At 30.0% G+C, this 13,122-nt stretch overlaps 1 protein-coding gene across 1 annotated transcript in view; it reads right to left on the bottom strand.

The window, feature by feature from the left end:
• Positions 1-13,122, bottom strand: part of SMC3 (structural maintenance of chromosomes 3) — a 44,199-nt gene that overhangs the window by 29,447 nt on the left and 1,630 nt on the right. Inside the window, exons 2-9 of the mRNA XM_074295569.1 lie at positions 9,632-9,707; positions 7,480-7,518; positions 6,200-6,267; positions 4,987-5,058; positions 4,314-4,393; positions 3,953-4,031; positions 2,776-2,893; positions 342-517 (exon numbers count right to left, since the gene is read on the bottom strand). Coding sequence (XP_074151670.1) covers positions 342-517; positions 2,776-2,893; positions 3,953-4,031; positions 4,314-4,393; positions 4,987-5,058; positions 6,200-6,267; positions 7,480-7,518; positions 9,632-9,707 — 708 coding nt within the window. The remainder of the gene's footprint in view (positions 1-341; positions 518-2,775; positions 2,894-3,952; positions 4,032-4,313; positions 4,394-4,986; positions 5,059-6,199; positions 6,268-7,479; positions 7,519-9,631; positions 9,708-13,122) is intronic.

Below are 13,122 nucleotides of genomic sequence, written 5' to 3'. Positions count from 1 at the left end.
ATAATTCCGTATCAGAGCTGACAAAAAAGTTTCTAAAATGGGAGCAAAAATGCACCATTGAAATTTTTTTAAAAACTACTCTATTTTTAGAGGGTGATACCACCAACTACTGAAACAGTTCCTTAATCTACTCAAAGAGGCAAAGCAATTATATAACCACATATATATTTGCGATTCATTTTAATTTGGATTTCAAAATACCTGGTATTTCCTTTTAATTAAATGAAAAATATCTTCTGGTAAACTCATTCAAAATTAGAAAAGCTTATAAAGGTACACATTTATCTAAAAATGAAAAGAATTGCATCTTAACTACAAAAGATAAGACAACTTTTTTTTACCTCATCAAGTTTGGCACGGGTTTCATTAAGTTCTTGATTATAAATGGTATATTCCAGGGCTCGTCTCATTTTATCCCATTTTTGATATTGTGCAAGTTCTTCTTTTTCCTCCTCTAGCGTATGTAATCTCTCTTCAATATATTTTAACAACTCATTGATTTTTTCCCGTTTGCCCTCTTAAAACAAAAAAAATTTTTTAATATGATAAAATGTACTTTTCAAAGATGCCATGAATTGTGTTTAATTTTAAGAGTAAAGAACATTCATCTGACATTAAATATAAAAAATTTAAGACTATCCTGCTTTAATAAACCACAGTGGATAGAATTATTATTTTAAAAGAGACCAAAAACCATTCCTATACCTAAAAATATTAATGCTAGAACCCTTAATAACCACAAGTGGCGAATAACTGAATTGTAAACTTCACGTTGTTCTTTCCCTAACAGTGTTTCTTCTCATATGAAAACAGGAACATACTATAATGAAATACTAGTGCTAAATTATTATTTCTAATTAGTGTTGAATTACAGAAGTGTGTCACAACTAACTTTACAATTTGCATACAGCATAGATGTCACAATCCAGTTCTTTTCAATTGCTTATATTAACAAAAACACAACTAAGAAATAAAAATATCATGTCTATGGGAAATGTATTTAATGTTCAATATAATGATTTAATTTATTGGATTTAATTATTGGATATTCTAAATATCCCTAAAACTATGATTACTTTTTTTTTTTTTTTTTGCTGAGGCAATTGAGGTTAAGTGACTTGCTCAGAGTAACACAGCTAGAAAATGTTAAGTGTCTGAGACTGGTCTCAGATTTGAACTTGGGTCCTCCTGACTTCAGGGCTGGTACTCTATCCACTGGGCCACCTAGTTGCCCCTAAATCTCTCTAAAACTAAACCCTAAAAATGACAATTACTTAAAACATTAGTTTTTGAGTCATTTTCTGGACCAATTCAATTTTGGCCAAAACATCCACTGAGTTAAAGAGCATTATTATGCTTTAAACATTCAGCAATAAATTGTTTTAAAGACCTTTTGTCTTTAAGATTTTAATTTCTGATAGCAATAAATGCCTTTTTCAGATTTGTAAGTACAGTACAGTATCCTTAAGTAAAAATGTAGCTATTCAATGTATCAAATAATTTATCAATATATGTTTATTACATTGTTTTTTATTACATAACAATGTGCTGTATGTCAGAAGGGACTCTGAATCCAAAGTCTTTAAAAAGATCTTCAGTTTCACAGTAGAATTTTTCAAAAATCAAGATGTTGCTGAAATTGTAGACAAAAGTCCTCTTTCTATTTTTATTTTGTTAATGGAATTTTCCCCTCTTTAACAACAATGTAATGGGTTGGCTTATGTCAAATACATTCTGTCAAAATTAGTTCTGTCAAAAACAGAACTAATATATGAAATATTCTGATATACTATGGAGTTATGGCCAATTTATACTATGTTGTATACAAAGAGTAGAATTTTTAAAAAGCTATTATCTGTTAAACACAGTAGAAAATGAAGAAAACATCAATGTTTGGTTTCAAGCTTTATCCTTTCACCTAAAAGAGGACAATTCATTTAGAACAATTTTGAACTATTTAATCTTATAATTGTTAACTTAGCAACTTTTTCTTTTCTCATTAAACCTTTTTTTTACTGGACAGGAAACAATATTATTTAAATATTTCTTTCAAAACATACAAATATTTTTAAAATATAAATGTTCTAAAACATTATAGCCAAGCTATTCAACACTGCAACATTTCTTAAATTGGTGATGTTCTTTATTTCACTTACATGCCTCTATCATCTGCTTTAAGCCTATGAAGCTATAAACTTAGTTCTTTTGCTAACTATGATCTGTACAATGTACACAAGAGTAAAAAAAGCAACCTGTCAACTAGAAAAATGACTTAATGATGGAGTTGTAAAACTGTACATTTTTTAGACTGATCTTTTGTTAACACAATTATCAATGATTTGCATATGTGATTTAATCATTAAATACCCCCAAAAAAGTCAAGAAATCACTTAGCACTAAATTGAATTTTATAATTTTAAAACTTTCTAAAAAGAATCCTAAAGTACCATTTCTCCTCAACTCCCAATATATGCAAGGAATTGAAGCTTAACAATACTTCATTGAAATCCCTGTGTTCCTTTAGATACTAAAAACCATTATGCTCACTAATAATGAAATCCTCAATAAATAGTAAACTGAGGCACATTATAGAGGAAATAAAATAACCCCTGTTATTTCAATCAAGGAGTAAATGTCACAAAATACATTAGACATTCAAATTGATTATTTCTCCACAAAATTATAGACGTTTTATCAAACATTATATACCTTTAGAATTAGAAATTACTCTTCACAACTAAAAAGAATAAGCTAAAATCCAAAGAGTTATTTTACCTGTTTCTTTCATTAAAGAAATGCTTTCCTCTTTACGTTCATCATAGACTCGAGTACCAGCCACTTCTCTCAATAGCTTCAGTCTCTGAGAGTCAGGTGCTGTGGCCATCTGGTTAATCTAAAAAAGTTAAAGAAATAGTTAAACGAACATATATTGTTCTTTCACAAAGTTTATTCAGGAACAAAAGGTTTACTTTGATTAAACAATTTTCTTGCTAAATTTATGGTACTAGAGTTTATTTTCCCTTTTATAACTTTAATTTTGTGGTACTCTGACAGCAGTGTTTTTAATTTATTAGATTAGTTTTCCCCTAATTACAAATATAAAGAGTTGTTGCTTTATTTTGGTAATATGATTATATTGCCTTACTAACAGCCATATTTTTTCCCAGGTAGAAGGTATCTCAAATTTTACAAAAGTCTGTTAGTTTTTATAAAACAGATTTTGCTGAAAAACACTTTTCTATCAAGAAACCTGTTTAATATTTACAATACCACTGCATTATTATTGAAGCAAAAAATTCATCATCATAATAAAAAGTAATCAAAACTGTACCAATAAGTTCTTTCTAAATCTAAAAAGAATTTTTTTCCCCCATTAAGGCTTAATTAAAACAAAAGGATCAGAAGTTCTTTCACAGCAGCCAAAAATAAATAATAAGCAAATCAGATACCCAATGATTAGGAAATAGCTAACCAGTGGAATAAAAATGCAATGAAATATTATTCTGCTGTAACAAGTGGCAAATGTGAGGAATTTTTTTTTTTTTTTAAATTGGGAAATCTGGTATGGACTGAAAAAAGATATTAAACCCAGAACAATGTACATTAGAATAATGAAATGAAATAATATAAGAAAACAAAAAAATAATAAAATGAAACTAGCCCCAGAAGAACTATGACACCTTCCTCTTTTCAGTAGAGGAGTAGGAGATTATGGATATGGAATTGGTATATATTTTCAGTCACAAATATGTGTTGATTGGTTTTGCTTAACTATTTTTATTAAAAAAAAAAAAAAAAAAAAAAAAGAGGGCTATTTAGTGGGGAAGTAAAAGGAATACCCAGAAGGGATGGTCATGTAAAAAACAATAGTCAAAAATAAAATTTATTTGATTTTAAGAAAGTATTAATCTCAATAAATGTATTCAAGTGTCAATATACAATTGTTCTTTACCTTTCCTTGTTTGACAATGTAATAAGGATTACTTCGAGAAAATCCAGCACTCTCAAGTAGATTCATCACATCGTTTTTCCTGGCAATAAACATGAAGGAGATATAATCATAAAATTTTCACCTCTAAGTATAAACTACTGACAACCCAGTTGTTAAGTAATTTAAAGAAAGTTAATCAAAAAACAGTTGATTGTTCAATACAGATTAAGGACATTTAAAAACTTGTTGTACCTTTAGAAAATAAATACAACTAAATAAATACAAATTAAGAAAAAATCATGTAGGCATACTACCAGGTATGTGTGGGGAAACATTTTTCTTTGTTTTTATTGGCTAAAGAAGAAAAAAGGAAACTACTTACGTTACCATTTTCTTATCTAAAAAATACTGATCTTTTTTGGCACCAATGACTCTACGAAGTGAAACTTCCTCTTTATCAATCTAATAAAACCAAAAACAACACGTAAGCATTTAAGTTTGGCTCATTGCATTCATTTTAAAACACCCAAGTGGACTTGCCATATTTACTTTGTATTTGATATATCTGAGTCTACTTTATAATAATACATATGCTTTATCAAACATTTCATTTTTCAGCTGGTTGTACTACTTTGGGACTTCCCTAACTGACATTTTCATCTTCTTTCACCATCCCCAACCTCCCTTTTTAAAATTTCATTGGGGAATTGTTTTTCCCTCCCTTAGGCTATAAGTTCCTTTCTTTTTTCATTTATATCCCCAGCACTTAGCAGAGTAGTACTTAGCACATAGGCACTTAATAAATTTCATTAGTTATTGACTATTACCCTACTTAGTCCTATTTTTTAAAAAACACATTTCTTCACATATAATATAAACCATTTGAACTTTAACACTTAATTTTATCTATGTACTTTTGAAAGACAAAAACTGGAACTTGAAAAGAAACAGTTGCATTGAATATTTTCCTGAAAAAGTTAGTGTTTAACTTACAGACATTTTAAAAGTATGAAATCTTGGTATAATTACTGAAGAAATTTTAATAGGCAACTTACTGGTAATCTGTTGTCTGAATTATCAAAAATGATCTCAACAAAAGCCGATATGACTCTAGGTCCAGTGCCTTCCTAAGATGAAGGAAAACAATAAATGTAAGGTTTTCTTATAAAATTTTTTGTTATTTTCCAATATATGCTTTTCATGAAGGGTATTTAATAATAACTTTCAGAGTAAAATAACTTTTTAGAAGTTCCATCAAATTATTCTAATATTCCTACAATACAATTATGGTAATAGGACTTTAGCTTAGAATACATACAGTTTTCAAATAAATGGGGGGCACCAGGTTGCCCAAGGATTCTGGATGAACCAGAATCCAGACTGAATACATAGCATACCAAAGCTTTTGGGCTAATCAAAGTAGACAAAATCTAGGAACAGCCCCTATCCTTCCAGCCTGAATAAGACAGCAAAGCCCAGTCTTAAGGATTAAAAAAAAAAAAAAAAAAAAAAAGATTAAATGAACTTAAACCGGAGAAGTAAATATAATGATTAGACAAAACTAACTTTCTAACACTAAGGGGCATCATTACTCAGGGAAACAAGTATAGAAATAATGTAACTTTTTCATATCTTATTTTTGAGACCAGGGCTTAGCAAAATGCCTGGCATAGAGTAGGTACTTTAAAAAATTACTGAATTTTATTACAAGGTATAATTATCTAAATAGGGAATATAATTCCAACAAATTTTTAATCCTACAAAAATTATACATGTCCTCTTATCCTTCAAACTGGAAAATAACTATTTATGGTATTAAGCAAATATGTGTCTAAAAAGTCCAACTACAATTTACAGGGCTTTCTATGCTGCAGTCATAAATAGGACTAGCAATGTTTCCAACAGGTTCTCCTAAACTCTTCATACAACTTCAGATTCTGGTTCTGATTCTCAACTACCTTGCACGCCAATGCCAAACATCCTCAGAAAATGTATTCCTGCTTTTTAGCCCCTTATTGAGCCTCCTCCTTAAGATAAAGATAGGGAAATTTCTCTTATAAAAATTATTTAGGCGCTAGACCCAAATTTCTTCCAAACGTTATATTCAAATGAGTCCTATTGCTTCCACAAAATAAATTAAATTGCATAGTAACATAATATAGCAATATTAACTGAAAGAACTATGGTAATCTTACAAAAAAATTTTATCCACCAGGAATAGATGATTATATAAAGCATATGTAAATATAATTAAATAATCTCACTTACATGTAACAAAGCCAATCTCTGTTCTGGACGAAGATGACTAAATTCATCACTGAGTACAAACTGGATAGCTATAATAAGCACACAAGCATAGTAATTTCAAAAGAGAGGGTTGTGTCTTGCATGGTTTTTGAAGAATAACTGTTCAAAGGATCACAAATTTAGAACTAGAAGGGTTCTTAAAAGTCACCTAATTCAATCATTTCACATTTAGGGAAACAAAGGCTAAAGATGGTAAGGGGACTTGCCCCAGATCACAAAGGCAGTAAATGACAATTAGAATTTGAACTAGATCTTTTGACTCCAGATTAAAAATCTTTACAACATCCCCTGCTACTTCTCATTATTTTAAGATATAGAAACTGAAAATAACAGGAATTATATATTTTGCATAATATGAAAATGTTTCCTTTATTATTAGATCCACTAATTATAAAAAACAATTATATCAGAAAAAATACTCATAGAAGAATGTTTATTAGAATAATAAATTTAATATTTAAAAATAAATTCAATTCTACAGTATAGAAATAGGTTATCAAAAGAATAAAGAACTATTTCTTGATCAGTGATAACAGTTAGCTTTCAACCTCACATTTAAAGTACATTTGTATTAAATTATTATTATATTAAAGTTTATATAAAAAGTTATAAATATAAATGTACTGTATCAAATGATATTTTCCCAAAAGTATTTTAACCTATTTTCTAGAAATAACTGATAATTGGTTTTCTAAAGCATTTTAAACTTGTAAAATGCTTTCCACACATTAGTTCATTTGAATTCTAGAAATTGGCAAGAAGAGTATAAAAGTTCTTATCTCCATTTTCACAGATGAGCAAGCGGGCTCAGAGGGGTTTTTAGGGTCAAGCATTTGGTAAATTTTGGGTATAGATTTTAGTACAGCATTAGACATTTAATCCAAAAGAGGTCCCATTGATGAATTTAACACAAGGAGTTCTTAGGCTTTTTGTATCATGGATACCTTTGACAGACAGGAAAAATCCATAGGTCCCTTCTCAGAATAATATTTTTCAAAGCATAAAATATAGATGATTACAAAGTTAACTAATTATAATGAAATATTATCAAAATATTAAAAAATAAACACAGACTCCAGAATAAGAATTTAGCAAGAAATTCCCAAATGAAGGTACTATTATTTAACCATAGAAAATATTTTTAGCTATCTTATAAACACATAGCCTACCAATTACATAGCATTTGACTGAAAGACATCTAGACAAAAAAAAGAAAATTAAAAAAAAAAATCAATACCTACCATAAAAAAAATTACTTTTCCCAGATCCATTTCTGCCCACTATAGGTTTAAAAAATAAAAATTTAAAAATGAGTAAGTCTAAATCAAATACAATTCTGCTTAAAATATGTAAAGACTTTTAAATAAATTTTCTAATTTTTATTCAAAAGAATTTAAAAAAAAATACACAATAACAGATAAGCCTAATATTAAAATCAACAAATAAAACAAAAAGATTTGCCTATGTCACCTGCCACAAAAAAAAAAAAAAATAACATTTCAATCTCAATTTAAAAGATAAATTTGCTTCAATGTTGATCTATGTTCTTACCTCTATAATCCAGGAAAAAACTTAAAATTATTGACATTCAAAATGAATTGCTTCATAAAATTTCAGCTCTCTAATACATATATGCCACCTAATTTCTGAAAATATTTATGAAGCTACTTGATCTAAGTTTTCATTCATAATACTAATTAAAAGGCTAAACATAACCAAAGCTATAACTACTCAGAAGACATTATTACTGATTAGTGTTACCTTTTCATAATCAACACCTATATAAATCAAAAAAATCTCAAAACTGACATGCATTAAAATGCAATGAAATAAGGCTACAGATAAACTTTGATCATTTTTTTAAAAATTCTGGCCAAATTATCACAACATAAACCAAAAATGGGTATCTATAGATTTAGCCTTAGGGAATATTTTTAAAATTGCATAATAATTACAAATAGCCAAAACTATAATGCATTCAATATTTATAAATGGATAGCATTACTGCATAGAAAAGTTTACTATGTGAGACTGATTAGTTCAATTCCAGCAGTAACAAAGTTTCTTGTTAGCTTGCAAAAGATTGATATTGTCTTGGATATCCACATATATTTTAGCAACATAAATGAATACTCACAATATTTATATTCTTAAAAGAATACTTGTCAAATATACTTTTAAAACAACCAAGATTCAATCACTAATCACATATAACAGAAAAATGTATAATTATAGTATAAAGTATATTCTAATTATTAATACTTAGATTTTTCCCATTTTTAAAAACACTACTTGCAAAATAAAAAACTAATTAATGCATGCAAACTACTTGATTCACTAAAATAATAGTTTAAAGCAAAATAAATTGTTTTTCTCTTGTTTCTGAGATTTCAAACGATTCTAGATTGGTGTGTGTACACATATCCGTATGAGTGTGTGCCAAAAAAAAAAGGGGGGGAAAAATCAAATACCTACATATATATGTTGCTACTGAGGCAATTGAACATAATAAAATTAAGTGACTTGCCCAGGATCACACAGCTAGAAAGTGTTAGTGTCTTGAGGCCAGATTTGAACTCAAGACTGGTGCTCTGTTCACTGCACTACCCAGCTGCCTCCCCACCAAAAATATATATATATTTAAGAGTATCTTTTTGTTAAAATTAAGCATTTTTTATTTAATTATCATCTATATAAATGTCCTTTTGTAACAGAAACAATACATTTTATTTTTGTGACCAATGAAATACAGAGTTAAATCTGTCTTAAAAATTCAGAAGCACCAGAAACAGAATGAGTTAAATGAATCTTTTTTTTCTTCACCTGTATAATGCAATTGAAAATGCCTATTAACATTAAAAATTGAAGATTAAAAGAAAAAAGTAAGGAAAATCTAAGTTATATATGCAGAAAGATTGATTTCATAAAGCCACAGTGATTAAGTTATTCCAGATTTAGAACATAAGTTGACCAAGATCATGCTTAATCTTAACACAAATTTAAGTAAAAGATTATTTTTAAATACAGAGGCTTCCTCAAAGTTAATGAAATTAACATATGATTAAAAAAATAAACTTTGTGTTTCAAGTACATATAATGGATAATTATACTTAAAACAGATTAAGAATTCAGATGCATGGGACTGGTACACTTTTCCCCCCAACAATAAATTTAATTGGTGTTTCAGACTCATGAGATATACTTTCAAAAATTCTGGTTGTGATTTGTTTCTAAAACTAATTTTAGTACTGTTATTTTTGAGATGTCTGTAAAGTTTTTTTTTCCTTTCCTTTATAATTTCTCATCTAAATACAAAGTGAAAAAAAACTTTTAATTTATAAATTGAACATAATAAAATACACACAAGCTTCACTCAAACAATTAGATACTTACCTATAACATTGTGTTTTGAACTGAATGGATCTACAATTGTCTGATCTCTATAACTTCGAAAACCCTGGATGATAACCTAATAGAAAAAAATGTTATATTTAAAATATAATATAGACATCCATTTTTAAGATTTAATTTTTCCCCTTGTTTCCTAGTTTCCAACTACATAAAAGCTGGAATATAGGTGCCCTTCTATCCATACTCCCTCAGCATATGCATTCTTACCAATTATATGTGTATTTTGGAGAATGTTTTCATAAGCTCAGTGAACATTCTATATATAGTTTCTTATCTTACTGTGCTATTTTATTAAATGCCTTTCTTTGCTTGAAGGGATGGGAGAAAAGAACTTTTAATTTTAAAATAACTTTTAGAAAACAGTGGTGTAAAAGTATCATTTACTAAAAAGTCCTTATCTCAATCACGATAAGTTTAAATTTTTAAGAATCACAAATAGCAGCTTATAGCAGTTAAAGTAAGATACTTGCACTATAGGACACTGCACATTGAACTACTATAACTAGTGCAGTAATCAACAAAACAGATGAACTGAATCTCCAACAGGGAATATCCCACTTTTTAAAAAGTGCTTAATTGTAAGGAATGAGTGAGGCATCAAGGACAGAATGAATCAAAAGTCCTCCAGTTAGTTCAAACCTTATCTATGACAACACAAGTCACATCCTCTTAGAACCTTCAGGCAACTCTAGAAGACTAGAAATCACCACACTGATGAAATCATAGGTCAAGGAAAAGAAAAGAAAAGAAAAAAAGAGAAGAGAAGAAAAGCGAAGAGAAGAGAAAAATCATCACTTAGAAAGGCTCAGAAAAGCAAAACATTTTAGTGTTTGTTTTTACTGGTATCCTTAAGAACCAATAAAAATAATCAATATTTTCTTTCTTTTTTTTTGCTGAGATGATTGGGGTTAAGTGACTTGCCCAGGGTCACACAGCTAGGACATATTAAGTGGCTGAGACCACATTTGAACTTGGGTCCTCTTGACTTCAGGGTGGATGCTCTTGTTCATTGCACCTAGCTGCCCCAGATGATCATTTTTTTAAGACAAGAAAAAAAAGCACCATTTTATATTTCTCTTGAATTGACTACAACAGTAATATTAAACAAGTAAAAACAAGAAAGATCCCTAAGAAGCTGCATATTGACTTTGAATTTTAAAATGTAATGTTATCTATGTTGTACTGTTTTTATTTATTTTGCTAAAAAGTTCCCATTAGATTTTAATCTGGTTCAAGCCACGTTCTGGACAATTGGGGAAGAGTGGTGCAGACCCTATTTTTGACACCTCTGGACTAGATGATCTAGTTACTGCAGGTAAATCTCTGGCTGTGTGATCCTTATAGAACCAAAGGAAAAAATTAAGAAAAGCTGCCCTTTGTCTTAGCTCAGGAATTTTTACCTTTTTGTGTGTGGAGATTTTCTTCTTGGAATAACATTTTTGAATGTATAAAATTAAATATACGGGATTTAAAAGGAAACAATTGTGCCAAAATAGTTATTAAAATATACTTTTAAAAAGTTCAAAACCTCAGGTAAAGAAGAAACCCTATCCTGGTTCATTATGGAAATAATACTAACTTTTTTCCCTAATTCAAAGAAAAAATTCCCTAGCCAAACAACTAAATTTAGAAATTGTTGCACTTTCCCTCAACTCTCTTAAAAAAACATCTTAGTGACCATCTAGTACCTATTTTCATTGAACTCTATTTTTGTATTGAAGTATGATGGTAACATTTTATTAGCCATACTTTAATTCCTCCATGATCTACCATTGATCAGTGTGAAGACTTAATGCACAGAGAAAGCTCTTGCCTCTGCCTCACAAGTTGAAAACTAATAGTGTGCCTCTCCCAATGCTAGGTTATGGTGAATAAGATTTTTTTTTTTTTTTTTTTTTGAGAAGAACTGATAAGTTTGGGAAAACCTGTCAAGGTTCATGTTTCACTGGCAAGACATGAGACTCTGAAAACTCAGGATCAGTTCCATGTCACAGTGAAGTTTCAGTTCAAGACTTTACTAAAATATGAGACCACATTTAGTAGAATAGATTCTGGAGATAATGGAGAAATTCTATAGCTTAAAGTCCATTACAAAAACTCATCATAGTGAATTTCTACTACTATGCTAATTTTCTAACAACTAATTTTTAATTAGAATTTTTAAAATAGTAATTCCATAGTATTACTATTGTTTCAAAGTAATTACGTACATTGGAATAGCATCCTGGAAATACCTTTATTGGTTTTTCCAAGGTAATTTTAAGTCTATTATGTACTCTCTTGGGCAATACTATAAAATTATCTATAATTCAAGGAAAAATATACAAAGTGGATGGTAATATTCTCACTACAACAAAGGTACCTCTTGCATTAGAATCAAAGACAATTCTGCTTTTCAGCCCCTGAATTCACAGATGCTGCCACACTAGCTGAGAAATGACAATGCTTATTTCCCATCTTAGTTTATCAAGCTATAAAATTTAAACAATTTAACTTTAAAAATCTAACAAGACTGTCATAAGACATTCCCACCCCCAAAGATTTTTAAGGAAGACACAACACAGTCAATAAACATGAAGCACCTATTATTATATCAGGTACTGTGCTATCTGGGGACAAAAGACAAAAACTAGTCCCTGCCCCCAGGAAGCTCACAAACTGAAGGGGGAGACAACAGGCAAACAAATATTTATAAGGAAGCTACATGATGGATAAATAGGAAATAATTAAAAGTTGCTAACATTAAAAGATGTTGGAAGTTTTCCTATAGAAAATGGGATGTTAGTAGAAACCTTAAAGAAGCCAGTAGGCAGATGAGCTGGGAAAATATTCCAGGAATGGGGGACAACCAGAAAAAAGTGGCTAGAGCAGAGAGATAGAGTGTCTTGTTTGTGGGACCAGTGTCACTGGCTCAAAGAGTTCATGGCTAGAAGTAAGGTACAAGACTGGAAAGACGGGATATTGGAATGTGCTTGCTTAGTTATTAAGGACTTAACAGCAGAATATTTTTGTATTTGATATTGAGGGAGCTACTGGAGTTTACTTATTAGGGAAAATGATAAGAACTTTGTTTTAGGAAAATCATTGCCATGCAGAGGACAGACTTGGAGCTGGCAGACATATAAGCAGGCTATTGCAATAGCCCCATTTCAAGGCAATAAGGCCTTGTAACAGGACGGTGGTACTATCAGAGGAGATGGGGGGGGGGGACACATATGAGATATGTTACAAAGGTGAAATTGATAGGCTTTGGCAACAAACTCATTGGCAAGTAGTTGCAATAGTCCAGGCATGAGGTAATGAGGGCTGGCACCTGGGTGATGGCAATTATCAAAAGAGAGAAGGGGACACAGTAAAGATACGATGCAAAGATGAAATCAACAGGTCTTGGCCACAGATAGGATACAGGAAGTGAGAGATTGTGAAAAGTGTAGGAAGGCACCCAGGATGTGAGCCTGGGGGATAAAAGGATG

Source organism: Sminthopsis crassicaudata, chromosome 2, assembly GCF_048593235.1.
Source record: "Sminthopsis crassicaudata isolate SCR6 chromosome 2, ASM4859323v1, whole genome shotgun sequence".
In the NCBI taxonomy this organism is placed as follows: domain Eukaryota; kingdom Metazoa; phylum Chordata; class Mammalia; order Dasyuromorphia; family Dasyuridae; genus Sminthopsis; species Sminthopsis crassicaudata.
Note: the sequence above shows the minus strand (reverse complement) of the source record. Positions and strands in the feature narration are given on the sequence as shown.